This window comes from Ixodes scapularis, unplaced genomic scaffold (assembly GCF_016920785.2).
Source record: "Ixodes scapularis isolate PalLabHiFi unplaced genomic scaffold, ASM1692078v2 PGA_scaffold2__306_contigs__length_199485367, whole genome shotgun sequence".
Taxonomy (NCBI): domain Eukaryota; kingdom Metazoa; phylum Arthropoda; class Arachnida; order Ixodida; family Ixodidae; genus Ixodes; species Ixodes scapularis.
In genome coordinates this window covers 30982385-30999756 of record NW_024609857.1, presented here as the reverse complement: position 1 = coordinate 30999756, position 17372 = coordinate 30982385, and the positions used below count along the sequence as shown (strand labels likewise).

Below are 17372 nucleotides of genomic sequence, written 5' to 3'. Positions count from 1 at the left end.
TGAAAACTCCGTCGGCCGCCATTTTCCCATTGAAATTTTCAGAAAATCACTTATAACTTTTGATTAAGTCATCGGATCGGGCTGAAACTTTGGCATCTGGTTGTGACCTCTAGCTCTACCTTTGGGCGGAGAATGAGCGTTCGGCGATGCTTAGTTTATTTTTGCGGCTAAAAAGACCGTGTAAATTTTCTTTTGTGACACCCAGCATAACACAGTATAACACGGGGCAGGACGAACGCGAACCAATCTTTGCATACACCGGTAGGAACTGTACTTTGTGCCCCATAGGCTAGATGGCGCAGTCTATAACCCAATAGATGCAAACGCCCTATTTCTGCTTCAAAACAAGACACACTGACCCCACTGACCGAATATTTTCCTCCAGAGGTAGCGTCGGTAGCGCGTCACGGATGCTTGCGCATGCTCCCTTGTCTTGTGGTGTGAGTTCTCCCAACTTTGGCCTCTCGAGGAAATAAAACCGATAAAACTTCGGTGTGATTAATATCCGGGAAGATGAACTCATCCGGGTGTTTGTGGTCGACTTTCGAGGAAACGATACGACGTCGATATGCCTGGAATGCGTGAGGAGGAAGAGCCCGACGAACGTCGACGGTGGTCGGTTGGAGCGCAATGTTTATGATGGCCGTGTCGGTATCAGCAGCACAACGACGGCGGTTATCGCAGCCTCTAACCGCTGCGGTAACGCTTATCCTTTGAAACTTTCTCGGAGGCTCAGATATGAGGCACTAACGACCCATACACGGAAGGCAGTATGTCTTGCTGCGGTACCAGAGCTCTGGTTTTGACGATTTGCATCCTTCAACTGGTGAGTGGTTCTCGTTCCATTCCCTCGATACTTCGCCCTCCTATTTTACCGCTTTCCTTGCCCTGTTTTCTTTCGTCTGAAGTTTTGGGTACTGCTTTTGATTTCTCAAAGTTAGTTCCAGGCACTTTCTAAAGTCGCCCCAAAGGGTTGTTGTGGGTCTCGAGCTGGCAAGTAAAGATCAACGCGCTGCTAATATTTCGGCTCGTATTCTCGCAGATTGCGACCTTCCAGCGGCAAGTTTTCGACTTTCTGGGCTACATGTGGGCCCCGATCCTGGGCAACTTCTTCCAGATCATATTCGTCATCTTCGGGTTCTTCGGAACGTACCACTACCGGCCTAGATACGTCGCTGCGGTGAGTTTCCGACCTTGCTCTCGCCGACGAACCTCGGAAGATGCCTTTGCAGTCGTAGACGAAATTAAGCCGGATGTACTCCGAACTGGCTTCATCTCGCATGTTTGCACCACTATGAGAGGACGCAACTCTGTGTCTCAGAAAGCACACTTGGAAAGCCAGTATTTGCAGGAATGTAAACACAAAACAAAGCTATACACGTTTTGGTCAGTGGCATAGGAACGTCTTTATGGCGTTTGTTTGTCACGCTGCCCCCCTCCCCCCCCCCCCCTCCCCACCGCCTTCATCTCTTCATAGCCAGCTAAATAACACTTTTCTCGAAACAAATTCCTGTCAATGCCACTGGTTGTCATTATTGAGCCATTGATAGGCTATGACAGATGCCAGGGAGCTACTCGCTGCGCCCTAATTTGTCCTCCTACCATACAGTTGACCTCTTTCTCTCGTCCCCGCAGTACCTCGTCTGGACCTTTGCCTGGATCGGTTGGAACGTCTTCGTGATCTGTCTCTACATGGAAGTTGGCTTCTTAAGCAGGGTACTTTTCCTTTGATGCTCGTCCGCTTTATTTTGTGCCACCCTCTCATGTCCCCACTGAGATCTCACCTTCTCAGCATTGCGCGAGTCGTGGCTTCCTCCGCACCTGTACACGACTAACCATGTTTCCTTTCTACAGGATTCGAGCATTCTGAACATCGGCACGGGGAGCCGTAGCTGGTGGGAAGCCCACGGCTTCGGCTGCTCGGCCGTCTTCAACTTCAGCTCTTCGGACGACATCCTGGCCGTCACCAAGCCGGTTTTTGTGAGCGGATGTCTCCTGGAATACTACCACGTGGAGTGCATCCAGGCAGGGGTCCAGTGTCTTCTTGCAGTGAGTGTGAATGCCTGCCTTCCGTTGGTCATAGTCTCCGGCGAGGCGAGAACAGGGCGCCTTTTTCGAATGCCTGGCCTCCGGCATGTGCTTGTTGGCCTTTCGCAGTGCTTTGGCTGCGCAAGCACGCTCGAGGTTCTCGAGACGCCGAAGCAGCAGCATCGAAGTTGCGAAGCTCACGCTGGAGGCGGGACAACTAAAGGATCTCCCCCATTGTCCTCATTCCGTCAGCGATTATAGTGAACATCAACCCGACTTCATGAGTTGGCTTAGTATTCGTGCCCTTGCCAACATTGTAAACGGTGGCAAGCTGGCTTTTTTTTTTAGTGGGGCAATTTTTTGGTGGATTTCTTTTTTTTTCACATAGATTTTGCGTTTTTCAGGGTATGTTTTGGTGTGGGACAGAGGCATCGACATGGGGCTTACATTAAAATAAATGGGACATCGGCTTCTCCAACCCCTGGGGGATGTGTGTATGACCCGCATGCTTAAAAAATTTCCTGGTACCATTGGAAGAAGAAAACGAAACAAGGGTAGCAGTTTCCAGCGGCGGAAGTGGCCTCACGGACAGTTCAGTGGGCGTCGTGTTTCGGGTGGACACCAAAGAAAACCATAGACGAAGATTCCCTCCGTAAAGCTTGGCTACTTCTTATGCAAGAGCAGCTTCAATTGTTTTTTCTTGGGGGTGGTGGGCTTTTTTATTTTAATAAAACCGGCTCGGGGCCATTTTTTGGGGTTTTTCGGTATATACCAAAAACACGGGGCTCTAATTACACTATAAATTCGTTATAAGAGACCTTGATAGTGATGAAGATTTTGCTCTGTCGTAAAAAGAGTAGGCAGGACACCAATACGCTCACTACAGACTTTTACATGTATTATGACTTGAGTCTGTTCTAACCAGCAAGACTGATGTAATGTAAATAGATATTCGAAAAAACAAAAAATGGTTTATTGAAACATTTGAACTTTGAAACATGGTGACTTTTCATTGAGTTGTACCGATGATCGTCGTCACTGCGTGACAACGATCATGAGGCTCGTGAGGTGCTGAGCGCAATAACAGTAGTGCGCAAAATGAATGCCACCGCTGCCGATCCAAACCCACGTAACGTCAGAAATAACGACTGCTGTCCAAGAGTCCATTACAATGGAATACTAAACTACTTACAAACTTTCCTTTACTAGTCCGTTACATTCGACTGTATGTTATAACAGAATCTATAATAAGCGAAGTTGGCTTAGAGGCATGAATGGGGAGACCAACCAAACTTCAAAAACCGCTATGTTATAACAGTATCTGCTGTAACCAGATCCGTTGGAACGAGGCTGTTGTACTTTACTATATACGAGGCGTACAGCGTCAAAATATAATGTACATGAAATAGCTAGATGGCTAGAATTATTTATGAGCTGTGCAAGGGGTATTCACTGGGGTGCACCATTGTAGGCCTCCCGTTTTGAAGTCACATTTCGTGCTTCAATCGCTGCCTTAGCCCTCCGTTGGGTCGAAAGTTGCTACACAAAGTAAAGTCACTATTACGCACTATATTTATTGCTTGTGCAATGTGATGTTTGGATATTTGGACACCCAAGGCTTCATGTTGTGGTTTTTGTACACTGGAAATCTCACTCATTTCAGCGACGATAATATCTGTGTATTGCATATGGGTAAGAACCATATAGAAGGAATGCATACTGTTGTCTGCCGAAATTGGGTGCTTGCTCAGTGGCGCTGAGGTTGGGTGTACTATATACCATCGTTAGCAATGTTCTGTGTTCTACGAAGGTGTGATTGGCTGGTGCTGACTGCAATTTGGTAGCAAGTGCGGTGATAACTCTGAAGCGCTATGTACTTGCATGAAAGGTTCTTGGAAGCCTTCCAACTGGATTGGATGCCACCAAGACGTCCTGTCTCCATTTCACTGGATGCAGGTTTTGGGGTATCAAAGATGCCCACAAAGATCTAAGTTTATTTACAATGTTGTGGTCTCCCTGTCAGAAAGGTTGTGAAAACAGCTTGACAAGGCGAGGGAGCCATTGCAAGGCAACAGTTACAAAGGCTATAGATGGCATAAATTGTACACTTGCAAATTTCTGCTTTGGAGCATATGGATCATATTGCTTGACCAGGGCACCTGTTCCCAAAAACCAGCCTAGCTGTCGCACATTTGTCGTGAAACTTGAACTGTATTTTTTACTGTTTGAATTGCAGTTTGTCGGTTTCGTTGGAGGGTGCTACGTCATCTACCTCTACACGCAAGAGGACGATTCGTGTAAGTTTCGTTTCTTGCCTGCACGGCAGTACCACTACTATAAATGTATCGTAGCTTGCCCTTTGTTTATTGCACTAACTGTTTTGTAATTGTTAAAAAAAAAAAAAGAAATCTTTTGGCTGTTTTTGTTTTTGGCTGGCAACTATGGGTTCTCAAATTAGGCTTTTAGGAACCCAGGGGATGGATCCTTAGAGTACCCGCATGCATTACCTGAGCTCCAAAATTCCCTCAACAATCCCTACTTGTGGAGTAAAATTTTTTTCCAGGTTAAGCACTAGTTAAGTATGTCTGAGCCACCCACGTGCATAGCCATCGGCCAAACATTCCCCAGTATCTGCATTATTGTTTACAAAATGTGTAAGCTTCTGCACCACCTCGTTGCATCAGTGTCGAGACTGAGACTGGGAGAGGGGTTACTCGGCAATTGGTGGAAAGACACGACCCCTTCAGTAACCAATCACTGTAATACCCCTAGAGATAGGCCACCTAAAATCGTTCGGATGAAAATAAGGGGTAAACTAACTTTCGGTGTGCAAAAAAAAAGAAAAAGAAGAAGAAGGCGAGAAAATGCTATACATAATGACAAATACGCAACGCAAAAGGACAAAAAGGGAACCAACCAACTAACCCAACTTTCTACTTTATTGCGGAGAAAATGCTAGTTTTAGCTTTTGTGACCCTCGAAAGTTTGTGGTCGCAGGAAGGGGCATTGAACCAAAAACTACTGCCCTTCCCAGTCAGCAACGTCAGCTTATCTCCCACCGTGGTTAAGTAACACCGTTTTTGCCAAAGTCACCATTTGCCAGGGCCCTGCAATTACTGGACGTGGGCTATCTTTCATGTTTCTGAAAAAAAAAATAGCAAATCATGCCAGAAATAGGGGGCGAGCTATCTTTTGGGGGTGGGGCATCTCTCAGGATGCTACGGTAGGCTGAACTCGGCCTCGTATTGTGTCCAGCCCCCTTCAATCGTAAAATTATTTTTTTTTTTTTTTTCATTTATTGTTTCATTTTTTTTTTTTATACAAGCTCTCTTTGTGCCATGACATGGTTGAGGTGGTGCCTGGGGCAATGTGCATGCAGCCAGCCTTTTTTACAATGAATTTCATCATTTCATTAAAATTCAGAGAAATCAGGGTCAATAAGTCATCGTTTTTAAAAGTTTTCCCCTTAATAAAAAAAAAACAAAAGTCAGTTTTGCACACAAGCTCTCTTTGTGCCATGACATGGTTGAGGTGGTGCCTGGGGCAATGTGCATGCAGCCAGCCTTTTTTACAATGAATTTCATCATTTCATTAAAATTCAGAGAAATCAGGGTCAATAAGTCATCGTTTTTAAAAGTTTTCCCCTTAATAAAAAAGAAACAAAAGTCAGTTTTGCACATAGTTTATACGACATGCAAAGTAGTTCTCACAAGGTTTGGTTGTAAGAGAAGAAACTATTCTTTTTGTATTTTAAACATGTATATCTTTATGTAATAATAAATGGATCTTAAACATGCATGCAAGTAGGTATCTCAATTCTCATCGTATGAAGGAGGAAATCAGTAAAGCGTTGTGAGGAGGAGGTATTTTTTTTGTTTTGTTTACTCTAGGTTCTTGAGGTGAGAACAAGTGTAAAGATCTTCAAAACAAAGCTGGCAAACGTTTAATCATCAAATTGATTAAGAAAAAGTCCCCTCAGAACTGAGTCATAATTATAACATCACACATACCAGTGTCAAAGCTACTTTTACTTGGGGGCTGTTTTGCATAAGTGTGATATATTTCTTAAGTGTGATATATTTCTTCAGTTTCCTGGTGTTCACATTCCTTTGTATTTCTAGCAGTACTGTAAGCTCCCTGGGCCCGGTAAAGTACACTTTTGTAGCTCTGTAAAAAAGAATAGGTTAAAACAGTGAACGAAAGTTAACAAAATGTTAAAACTCTAGTAAGGTGGAATATAAATTGGGCAAAGTTAATATGATTGACTTACTACTGTCAGATTTTGACTGATTTCCACTACCACAATCCCAACTTTTATCCAAGGGTTTGCTAGTGTTTGTACTAGAACTGAATATGCACGTAACAGCTGTTTGGTAAGACATGAATATCACTCTTTTTTGCTTCTATGCCACCTTTATACAAACTCAGTTGCTGTGAGAGCTTCTCACAATGTCTGTTTAAAGGTCTGAGCCAGTGAACCCACACAATGTATTTTTATTTTTCCTGCCTTTTCTTACAGTTGATTTCATTGGGGGCTTTGACCCTTACTCTGCCTACATAACCCCACCAAAGCAGTGTCGCATGCAACACACGATGTATGTACCTCTTTCTCTCTCTCTCTCTCTCTCTTTCGATTATGCCTTACTGCACTTGTTAACTTTTGGCTGACGCTTTGCCACGTTTCACGCCTCTACTTTTTCTGCTAACCGTCTCGCTTGCACTTGGCTCCAAATTTTCCTGGCTTGTCTTTCATTGTTAGGGGGACTATGAGGGAAGTATAAGGCAGAACAGACATCAATTTCTGTTTGTGCTTGTTGGAAAGTTTAAATAAACCGTGGTGATGCCCAAGTTGCTTTTTATTTAACAACCTTTTTTTCAGGTGGCTGCACATACTCGGTGCGTCGACTGCCACACAAAGCCTAATTCTGAAACCCAGCAAAAGCAAAATTAATTATTGGTGACAAATCCTCTGTACAGTTTATGTTGGGGGGGAGAGGCAGAACAAGACAGGTGTTACGATCAGGCCTGTGGTGCCTCGGAGGTAGTAAATGAAGAAAAAAAACGTCTGAAAGAATGTCTCCTTTAGAGATCCGATGTGCAGCTTCAGAATGGCGCAGTCTCACGAGGGGAGGGAGGGATCGTTCAGTCCTCCCACTGCCAGTTACGGTTTCACGATCCCTTCTAATAATGCTTCATGCGCATTAATCTGTTTAAACCTGTTTTGTTTGATTTCTCCCTGGAGATTGTGGTCACAACAAACAAAGCCGTGGGAGTGTGCGGTCGTGGGCTTTTCTGGTGCTTTGCTGGTGCTTTGCGTTGATGAGGCGAGAGAACTGCGCAGTCTGGACTGTAGAAGAAACACTGTGCAAATTGAGAAAGTTTACTCGAGACTCCACTTTTGTAACGCTGGGGCGTCTTTTGTTGGCGGCGAGGCGGTGTCTCGCACCTCCGGAACGGCCTAGGTGCGGTGTGCGGCCAGAAAGCATCCGTCTTATTTTGCTGTATCATGCCAATAACTAAATGTGTGGCCAAACACAATGCGGCTGAATCAGTGTTTTTGCCACGTTTACATGTCAGGTTTCTTAGGGACCTGTGGTTGTTTGCGAGTTTATTCCGATTTGAGTATAATTGTTTTTACTGTAAAAACAATATATTATGCAACTGATGAGTGATTCAGGATATGAGAGTGTCTCTGGAAGTCTGTGCACTGTTTTCTCGTGCACATTACTCCATTACATAGATTTTTTATTGTCTTTGATTTGCTGCCAAATAAAGTGGTTTCCAAACGTAGCATTGAGGAAAAACGGGCTATACAGCCACGTATTTCCCAGCAGCCACTCCCACGAGTGGCTGGTTGCACATTTCTCTGACCTCTCATTGTTTGCCTTCTACTCCGTAGTAGCTTGGGTTTTCTTTTCGAATCCCATTTTCGGTGATTGGTTCAAATGTTTTTTCTTGCTAACCGCTTTCTGGTATTTTTGTCCTCTCAATTAATACAGTATAACATCGCCATCAACACTGATACCTTTTATGAATCAATCACTCGGTGGCCTGAAGCTGCCTTTGCCCTGATTGACTCTAGGAGGGGTCAGAAACCTCGCTTTGATTTGTTTTGTGATGTTTTGTGCAAAGCATCTGTTCCACGGTGCACGTGTGGTGAGTGATTCGGTTTGTTTGAATGCGGGGTTAGCATTTTTGCTCGTTCTGCTCACGTAGGCTAGCCTTGAGTGTCGTACTTGACAGTCTGGTTTCGTGCGCACACCTGCCACACTAATAGTTTTCACTCATGCGCGAAAGATGCGAGATCCAAGACTGAATGTTTTGATCGACCATGCCGCTTACCGCGGCACAGTAAGTGCCCTGCTGTCAGTTGCGATGACCTTTGGAAAACGCCAGAAGCTGAGCGCCTTCTAGCTTTAGCTCGACCCGCACATCATGGTAGCAAAGTGCCAGTTTCAGTTTTATCGGCCTACACACTTTTGCATCAATATTTAGGATAGTTACTGGCGACTCAGTTAAATTTTATTGTTGACGTAATCGTGGGGAAAGTGAAATGAGCATTTCGCATTTGCCTCCAGTAATTTTGAAGAAGGATAAAAAAATACAATACATGAATGGAATGTTCAATTTGAAATGGTAAGCATGCTTCTAAAGGCCCGTTCACACTCTTGCAACCGAGAACGACCGAGAGAGACGAGACCTGTTGAAACCTCGTAAAATTTCTTACGACGAGGAAACACACTGGCATTCTGGCGCCATCTTTGCGGTGACCCTGGAACTGCATTTCACAAGAGCAAAGGTTTTGCAGGATTTTCGAGGTCAAATGTGCGTAAAACCTATAAGAAAGGCTCGTTTATAACATTCACAAATATTTTTCGAGCCAAGAAAGAAAGGATAATGCGGGAGAGAAATATAAATAATGCCGGACCGCCAAGTTTACACTGCTACCCAATAGATGGCGCCAGTGTGTCCTCTCATAAGTAGGGAGGCTGTAGTGAGGGTGGGCGCAACTCAAAACCTGGAGAGCGTTTGCAATTTAATGGCGGCGCCTGAGGGAGAGGATTCGAGAAAGGATATGCGCCAATGTTGCCTGCACGAGAGAAGACGCCCGCTCTCTTGCAACTCTATTGCTCCATGCGCCTTTCCTCCTCTCGCCTCCCATTGCAAGCAACGAACGCCTTGGCGCAGCCTCTCTCGCTTCCTTCTCGCTCCGAGAATTGCAACCGTCGAGAGGACAAAGCAGGGTTGCCAGACAAGCAGCAACGTCCAAGATATTGAAATTTACCATTTTTCGCGTTAAAAAAATACTTAGCCTACCGGAACAAAACTGGTGGCTATGGAAAGGTAATCAATTATACCTTGTGTAAATTATTCAAGCACCTTGATGGGCTCATATGACCTGAGTTAGAAAAGAAAACGACCCTTTGCCCCATAGACTCCCAGCAAAATTTAGCAATTAAATGGCGTCCATGTCCCGTGATCCCCGATCTAGCAGTTGCGCCCACCCTCACTTGAGCCTCCCTACTCATAAGGGGTTTCAAGGCACTAGTTCTAAGAGGTCGCAAGAGTGTGAACGGGCCTTAAGAGCCCAGAGGATCCTATGAGGAGCGACGTGCAGAGTACTCTTTTCGTGAAGCTCTCATCTTTCTATACCTTTTCGTGGGTTAAGAAAAGTAGGACGAGCTCCTACTCCACCCTTTCCAGTTTTGCAGAATGATCGCCGGAGAGGAAGCAAGTCTCTCCTCACCTCCCTCCTCTCCAACCTTCACTCTTTTAAATGTGAGCAGTGGAGGAAGAGCTTGTTCTGCTTCTCTTAACCTGCAACAGGGTATTGTATTGTCGTTGCAGTCTTTCACCATGCACATATTTTCATTCATTCATTCCTCGCTCGCAGCTATGCTGAGAAGAAACAAAAGAAAGCCGCTGAGCAGCCTTCCTTATAGCATCGAGTTCAGGACCGACCCCCCCAACGACCCGCCGGGACCGCCCCGGGCACCCATGACGCCACGGCGCGTCAAGCGGCGCTCCACGCGCTCCAAGCGCGGAAGCAACGGCCAGGTCCGCTACCAGAACCCCGTGACGCGTCTGCTGGACCGGTCCCTGGACACGTCGAGCAACGACAGCTACGCCCACCTCGGCAGCGGCGGCGGCGGCCTGAGCAACCCGGTCTTTCTGGGCTCCCGGTCCAGCCTGCACTCACTGTACGGCAAGGCCAACCCAAATGTCAGTGCCCACGGGCGTGCCAGCCAACAGTCCTTGCGGTCGTCACGGGGAGGGGGCCGCCCGCCGTACATCAACAGCTCGGAGACGGTCATCTAAGTGGCCGTCTGCTCAGAGACGGTCGTGTGAACAGTCGTCTGCTCGGAGGCAGTTATCCAAGCGGTTGTTCGCCAGGAGACAGTCACCTAAGCAGTTGTCTGCACGGAGACGATCATCTGAGCAATCGTCTGCCAGGGGACAGTCGTCTGAGTGGTCGTCTGCTAGGAGACAGTCATCTTAGTGGTCGTCTGCTTGGAGACAGTCATCGGAGCGGTCGTCTGCTTGGAGACGGTCATCTCAACAGTCGTCTGGTCGTTGGACGGCTTGTCTGTCCCGTGACGCCGGCGAGTGCGGGGTCTCAGAGGAGGGGAGGGCGGTTCTAAAGGGGGTGATCCCGAACTGGAGGGCGTGTCCCTCATTGGTGCCAGGACGCCGGTGTTACAGACCATCTGTTGGTGCCATTTTCAGACGGCGTGTTGGTTGTTGTTCAGACGCTCGGAAGGTGGATGAGCGTCTCACGATTTGACGCTGGGAAGGGAATGTTTTTTGTTGGTTGGCTGTGGGAATGTTTTGATGACTGCTTATATGTTGTGGCGCTTGCGTTTTTTTTGGTGTGTGTGTATACGGTCAGACCTCTCAGATTTCTACCCCTTGGTTGCCACTGAGACTGTTAACGAGTGGAGAGATTTTGTAAATTGAGGGTGAGATGGGGCAGGTATCTTTTCTTAGAGTTGTCTCACTGTAAATATTGGCCACTTTACGACGAGTCATGGCTCATTTTGTCTCGTAACTTGCCCCACGTTGATGGCATCAGGCGGGACTATCACATTTATTTACCTCCATTAATTTTTAATTTCTTTGTGTTCAAATTTGAATGTTTAGTATTTTACTATTTCATTTATGTAACTGAATAATTTTGTAAATGAAAGCCAAAAGAACAGTCATCACTAGACAGTGTTTATACTCATTAGTGACATTGTTTTATTGCTCGCAGCAGTCTGCAGATCATAGGTTTTGTTTAATGGTTGGTATTTTTAAGCTTTTTTTCGTTATTAGAGGTGAAGAGCAACTTTGGGGTTGCCAGAGCGAGGTCTGACCATATTTGCACTTGTACAAATATATACATTTGAGTCAAACTTTTTTGTATTTGTCATGGTGTTTCAATCGTTTCTATATCTGATGAATCTAAGGAATGTTTTAAAATATTTGGAGGCACTTTTTTTTATTGCTTGGTATTACAAAATAATGCCCTTCTACAAAACTTTACAGCTGTTTTTACTCTTAGTTTTTTTCTAAAGCCATTCTTTTTCTTTTTGAGCTTCCTACTGCAGCCATACCTTTTGTGACGGCATTTCAGCATAATTACAGAAGTTCCTAGGTGAAGTGGAACTGTGAGGGAATCTGGTGAAAAACATACTTTTTAAGAAGTTGGTGCATGAAAGCAAGTAAAAAACAAAAACCACATTTGTTTTTGTGGATAGTAGATTAGGTTATGAATGTTGAGCACAGACTTGTGCACCTTGAATAATTCTTGTTACATGATTGGTATTGTGCAGTTTTGCGAATGCTTTACACAAGTGTTTCCTAAAGCTGCCTGCAAATTTTCTGTTTAGCATGTTTCCGCTGCTGTGTTTGCGATCAGGACGGTCTTTATGTCGTCGCATACATTGTTGTTTTGATGTTGCATTCTGTGCTTGCCTTTGATGTCCCCCTTTAAATTGTTTGGGTAAAAAGGGTTCCCGTTCCACTGTCCATATGTTGTGGCACGCACTATGCATCCGTGGAGTGCAAAGTGAGGCAAAAGAGTTGTCTTGGAAAACCAAAGAATGTCTCGTCAGCGTCCCCTAAAGATGCTACGCTTGGGGAACGGAGCGCTGTCACGTGTAAATAGCAACCACATCAACTTTCATTTCTACGGTTGGTGGCTTAGCCCTTCTGTATTTTCCCCAGTGTTTTTTTCTAAAATTTACTTTTTTGTTATGTGTCTTATTACTTATTTCCCACTCATTATTGGCCCACCACAACGAATACTTTTGCTCGTTCGTTTGCTACCGCATTACCACGTCACTCTTGTTTCCTACTGTCGACAGATCTAACTTTGTGAACAATGTAAAGGACTCACTTGCTGGTTTTCAAGTGGACTTAAGAAATATAGCTTATTTATTCCTTGTTTTTTAGGCTTCCATCTGAGCATTTTACACTGTTGCATTTTCACGTGCGTTCCATGCTCGAGTGTTGTTTTTAGGATGAAAAAGGAATATATGAGGAGATGTTTTGCTCAAGGCACATTGAACATTGAGTATTTTTGAGTGTCGACCTTCATACTCCTGTTTCATTGCTATGCTTATTCCAACATTGTCATTCCTTGCAGGATTGTGAAATGTACCCCCTTCTAACTGTGGCTTGTCTTTCTTTTTATGAGGAAAGCCACAGTTGGGTGGGGTTTCGTTTTTTTGTTATCAAGCTTTCTCGAGGTTTTTGAGAGAGGTGGGGATCTTTTGTAGGGGCTATAGTAGTTCAAGGAGACATTACTTTGAGAAAGAGCTGCTGCATTAGTAATGTCATTCTTTTTTAAATAGAAAAAATATGGAACTAAGTTGAACAAAATAAAAAGTAAGATCATTATATCTTCAGCACTGCAGACCTAACACACACGAGAAAATGAGGAAACAGGTCACCAACCGCTAATAAGACTATTTCTTCTGTTCACACACAAAAAAAAACACCTGCTCGTTTTCATATATAAAATGATACCCTAGTCGAGTGCATTTCAAAACACAGCAGTCACGACCATTGCAATATCTCAAGTATATTCGTGCAAAACCTTTCTCACTTTTTTAATGTCTAATAGCTCCTTTTAGAAGATGTAGGTATCACAAATATGTAATATAGGAAATTGATAGGGTCTTCTAAAATATCACTCGCATTGTTTGGTTTAGGGTTTCATCTGTGCACATTTTCACAATCCTGCATCACTCATGATCTCAATCCTTACTCCTGGTGACTTCGAGATAACCAGAGCTTTTTCAATGCCCATTCCTCAAACCATCGTGCTGGTTCTTGAACCATCCTGCTTGTTGCTAGTTTGTACATAAATCAAAAGCTGTTACCTTAGCATATACCTGTACCATTGCATAATCCTGCTAGTTCCTTGTACATCTCTTTGATATGCAGATATGTCGCTGTTCACGTTTCCAAGAGTTCAGATCCCCATTGACGTCACGGCTGCTTTGTTTGCTTCACGAGTAACTTCTAGAGATGAATTCGAAATAAGAAAGTCTGGTTTACTGTACATGTTATCGACAGCCAGTCGAATCGCCTGAAAGCTAGGAAATGTTGTAAATGAGGGTAAAATAAAATAGCAATACAGGGGGATGTGTACTACACTGATCACTGCAGGCACACCTTAAATTTTCACATAGATGTTTCGTGGAATTCAAGAGTTTGGAGTAGGCAATAGGTTTTAAACTCACTTGTATGATGAGCATGTATTGTGTGAGGAGAGGTAGCCAGCTCAAGACAAAGCATTTTTTTTTTTTTTTTCAGTTGATGTGGGTAAGCATTTACAACACTAGTAAAGGCACAGAGGTTAAAGAACGGAGCCATCATCTTTGTGCACCTTCATCATTGTGTCCAACCAGTGCCAATATATTTATCTTTTTTCCCCATTTGTTTCCCATGTGGTGCATCTTTTGTGTCTGGAATTGTGTACTTGTTTTGTGCGGCCTTCGTGATTGCCACTGTACCTATTATGATCTGTCTGGTGTATTATATGTGCTAGTAATTGTAATTAGGTCTCCAATTACATGGCTCGGAGCAGTATCATTGAGGTGACACTCCGTTTTTGTGGTCATTCTATCGTTGAAGCACAGAGACAGGAAGGTGGGTTCGTTTCATTGGCTCAACGCTTTTATTGGTACAATTCTGTGAGGGGAAAAAATAAAATAAAAAAAGACGCTTATGATGGACGTTACTTTGGTAGTGCCTGTATAAAGTATAGCCTGTAATCACTGCCAGTTTGTAACACACTAGACACAAATAAAATGGAAGTATTTTATTTTGTATGAACGTTTCGTGGGGATAATTTCGCGCTGTAAGCAGAACCGAAACCGAAACCACACTTTCCGCCTTGCTATTAAAATGGTTGAAGCGGTTAATGTGAGCACTCAAAAATCACGGTGTGTCATTGATTCTTTGTGAAAATGGAATGTCTCGGTTAATGGTAGAAGTGAGTGCGAAAGGCGATATCACGAAACGAGGCCGCTTGTAATGCTGATATGATCGCTCACTGGGCGGCGTAGCAGTCGCATGTGATTTAACCACGTGATCAGTTTCTTTTTTTTAGCTATTTTAACGCGTGCTCGGCGTGCTTGATTTGATTGACAACTGCTCGGGTTACCTTGAGCGTTGCCACTGCGGGAATGTCGAAGCCCGTGAAGACAGGTATCGCTTCCGAACCAAACAACCAGGTAATGTGGAACCTTTAATTCGCGTTCATTCGTCACGCCTGCCTATACTTCTCGTGATCCTCATTCACGAGTGTATTTGGTACATTCGTCTGACGCCGCCTATGCATCAATCTAAAGAACGTAACGAACTTTTAGCCCTAACCTAGTGTTCTTTTTTGGACCGTGAGCGAAGCAGACGTAGTCAGTCCATGTACCGGTTAAATCAACGCTTCCGGCCCTTGCGTTGGTCGTACGGAGCAGACGACGGATTATGTTAATAATGGACTGTGAACAAACAAAAACGCGGAGCATGTTTGTTCGTGGCCGCAGGAATTCGTTCTTGCCCACTGATCGCCTGATGCACATGGTGAGCTTTTGCAGCTGCGATGTTGAGAACTGTAGCTTCCACCATGCTTTTTCTGACGCACGAGCCGCGTCGCAACTGCGAAATGGCAAGTAAAATCGCACCATGTGAACCGGGCTTCGGTGCCATGGCCTCATTTTGTTCGTCGCTGTCAACTACGCCGACGACAGGAACAGGAAAAGCCGCTGCGTGAGCAGATTGTAGCAGTAAAGTTCCTTTAGGGCTGCATGAAATTTTCCAGCCTGAACGCCGATGAACTTGGAGACTACTACTGGTTTCCCTGTATAGACCCGTAGCTCTCAAATTTTTAACGACGTCCTTGGCGAGCAACATCATATGTTTTTAGGTCTCGTCTCCGCTGTGCGTAGCTTTGCATCCATTCAAACGCTTTTTAAGTACGCATGAACCATGAGCAGACGCTGAGGAATGACGCTCACAGACGCTAGTTTACGCCCGTGGAAGGTGCAGGAGCGTTTCGCGGATGCTTGCTGAGGCGCCTCTTTTGTGATCGCGTCTCGTCACCGGTCCGTTTGGTGTGCACGTGGCAACCACCCCAGCGGTACCACCATACTTTCGAACGCTCATAAGGGATGAAGTGGGTTATGGTTCACAAATGTCTGTTGATAGGGTGAATAGTTGGTCCAACTGGTGTGTGGTGGTACGCGTCTAAATGGTGGGTATATCGCAGGCGCGGTGCATCTGCCAGCGGCCTCCCGGTTTTGTCATATGCAAGACTTGCGGTCAGAGCACCCACAACCGCGTGAACAAGCGGTGCTCGGAGCATCCCTACGTCATCCACCTTATGGACATGGAGCTCTGCCCCAGCTGCTTCTCCGAGAACTTGGTCGAGACCCACCCCTTTACCAGGCCCAAGCATGCAGCGGCCCACGACTGACACCGAAGGACATCAGCATGGAACTGTGCCCTTCGACTTTTCGATCCGTTAAGCTGGTCGGGAACAATTCCTCTGGGTGCGAAGCGTGACAATGCACAAGTAATACTGCGATAACAAACTTTACAAATGGTGTTTGTTTTTTTTTTCTTTTCTGTAATAAGCCAAGTTTCTTTTTCATTACGGGGATGTGCAGAGGACATTATGGGGTGAAGACATACAGTGCTCATAAATAAATGGGTGAAGAGATCGGACGATGGGCCTGATGCTCGGGGGGATGACAGGCAAGTCCCCCGATGCAGGCTTCTTGGTTAAGGGCGTGGCTTCTTGTCAATGCGATGATGTTAGTCCACTATGGTTTGTGCATTGGTCCGATAACTGCAAAAAAAGACAACATGCTTTGTATGTCTTATTTTATTTTCGGATTCTTTGGTGCAGTAGGCTGTTAACTGGCTCGCTTATGTGACTACGACCAATAAAGTGTAAGGAAGGCTCCGAAACTCGTGTGTCGTATTTTGTTGCCATACGAAAAGAGGGCAGGATGCGTGGTCGACTCATTCCGCGTTGCGACTTGGAATTTGTTCTTGTGAAGCAAGGCCCAAGGGCGGTCACGGGTCATAGCAGTGGCGTAGCCAGGAATCTTTACGGGGGCGGAGGGGGGGGGGGGGGGGGGGGGTCATGACCTGGGGTGCTAAGCCTCCTCTCTGGCTTCGCCATGGGTTCTGCGGAGTGCAAGTTCGTCTGCTTCTTGTACAGGAGTTGGGGTGACGTTAGAAAGAAGCCGCGCTCCGCTTGACTGATGAGGGATAGTAGGTAGACCTCAAAGCCAACTGCGTCGAGGTCTACCCACTATCCTTCAATCGGAGCTCTGCGTTCTGACGTCACCACAACCCCTGCAAAAGACGCAGACGAACTTGCGCTCCGCATAGGCTCGTAGGACAACCCCCGACCGCATAGGGTCGGGGGTTGTCACAAAGAGCGACAGGTCGGCATTTCTCGATCGTTCAGTGTCAAGCTTCGGTGGTTAAGGGGTCTGCATCTTTCGGGCGGCTTGCGAACTGGCGGACGCTGACGCTACGGGCCAATGGTCACGTGACCTGGGTGGGCTCAGCGGAGCGCAAAGTCAGGTACGTTCGCAGCGCTGGATTGGCCGAGAAGGTTCGTAGCATCACTACGGCCATAGCCCCATATATACTCGCAAAGCCTGGCAGTTCGATGACGGAGCCAGAGAGTGCCCAGTCGCAGATTTGGAGCGCGAGGATCTGGTAGCACAGAGCATTTGTCGGGGAGTCCGGTATTCAGCGCACAACTTTCGCAGCGGCGAGGACCCGAAACATGGTTTTCAAACCCGACGAGAAAAGAAGCGGTAGCCCGAGGAGCG

At 45.6% G+C, this 17372-nt stretch overlaps 2 protein-coding genes across 3 annotated transcripts in view; one reads left to right on the top strand and one right to left on the bottom strand.

Annotated features, from left to right (window-relative positions):
- The first annotated feature begins 252 nt into the window (after positions 1–252).
- On the top strand, positions 253–14355 carry LOC8028408 (sodium/potassium-transporting ATPase subunit beta-1-interacting protein 4). 2 transcript variants are annotated; one of them, XM_040210088.3, is made up of 7 exons: positions 253–826; positions 1043–1180; positions 1636–1716; positions 1855–2049; positions 4265–4325; positions 6548–6623; positions 9923–14355. In XM_040210088.3, the coding sequence occupies exons 1-7, from the start codon at positions 773–775 to the stop codon at positions 9969–9971; spliced, it is 654 nt and encodes a 217-aa protein (XP_040066022.1). In that variant the 5' UTR covers positions 253–772; the 3' UTR covers positions 9972–14355. The 2 variants fall into 2 exon arrangements, with proteins under 2 accessions (XP_040066022.1, XP_002411031.2); XM_002410986.5 differs by lacking the exon at positions 6548–6623 and having other exon boundaries at positions 258–826.
- A 1758-nt stretch (positions 14356–16113) lies between these two features.
- LOC8028676 (atrial natriuretic peptide-converting enzyme-like) overlaps positions 16114–17372 on the bottom strand; it is a 31707-nt gene continuing 30448 nt past the window's right edge. The window contains exon 9 of the mRNA XM_029989994.2: positions 16114–16369. Coding sequence (XP_029845854.1) covers positions 16344–16369 — 26 coding nt within the window. The 3' untranslated portion in view covers positions 16114–16343. The remainder of the gene's footprint in view (positions 16370–17372) is intronic.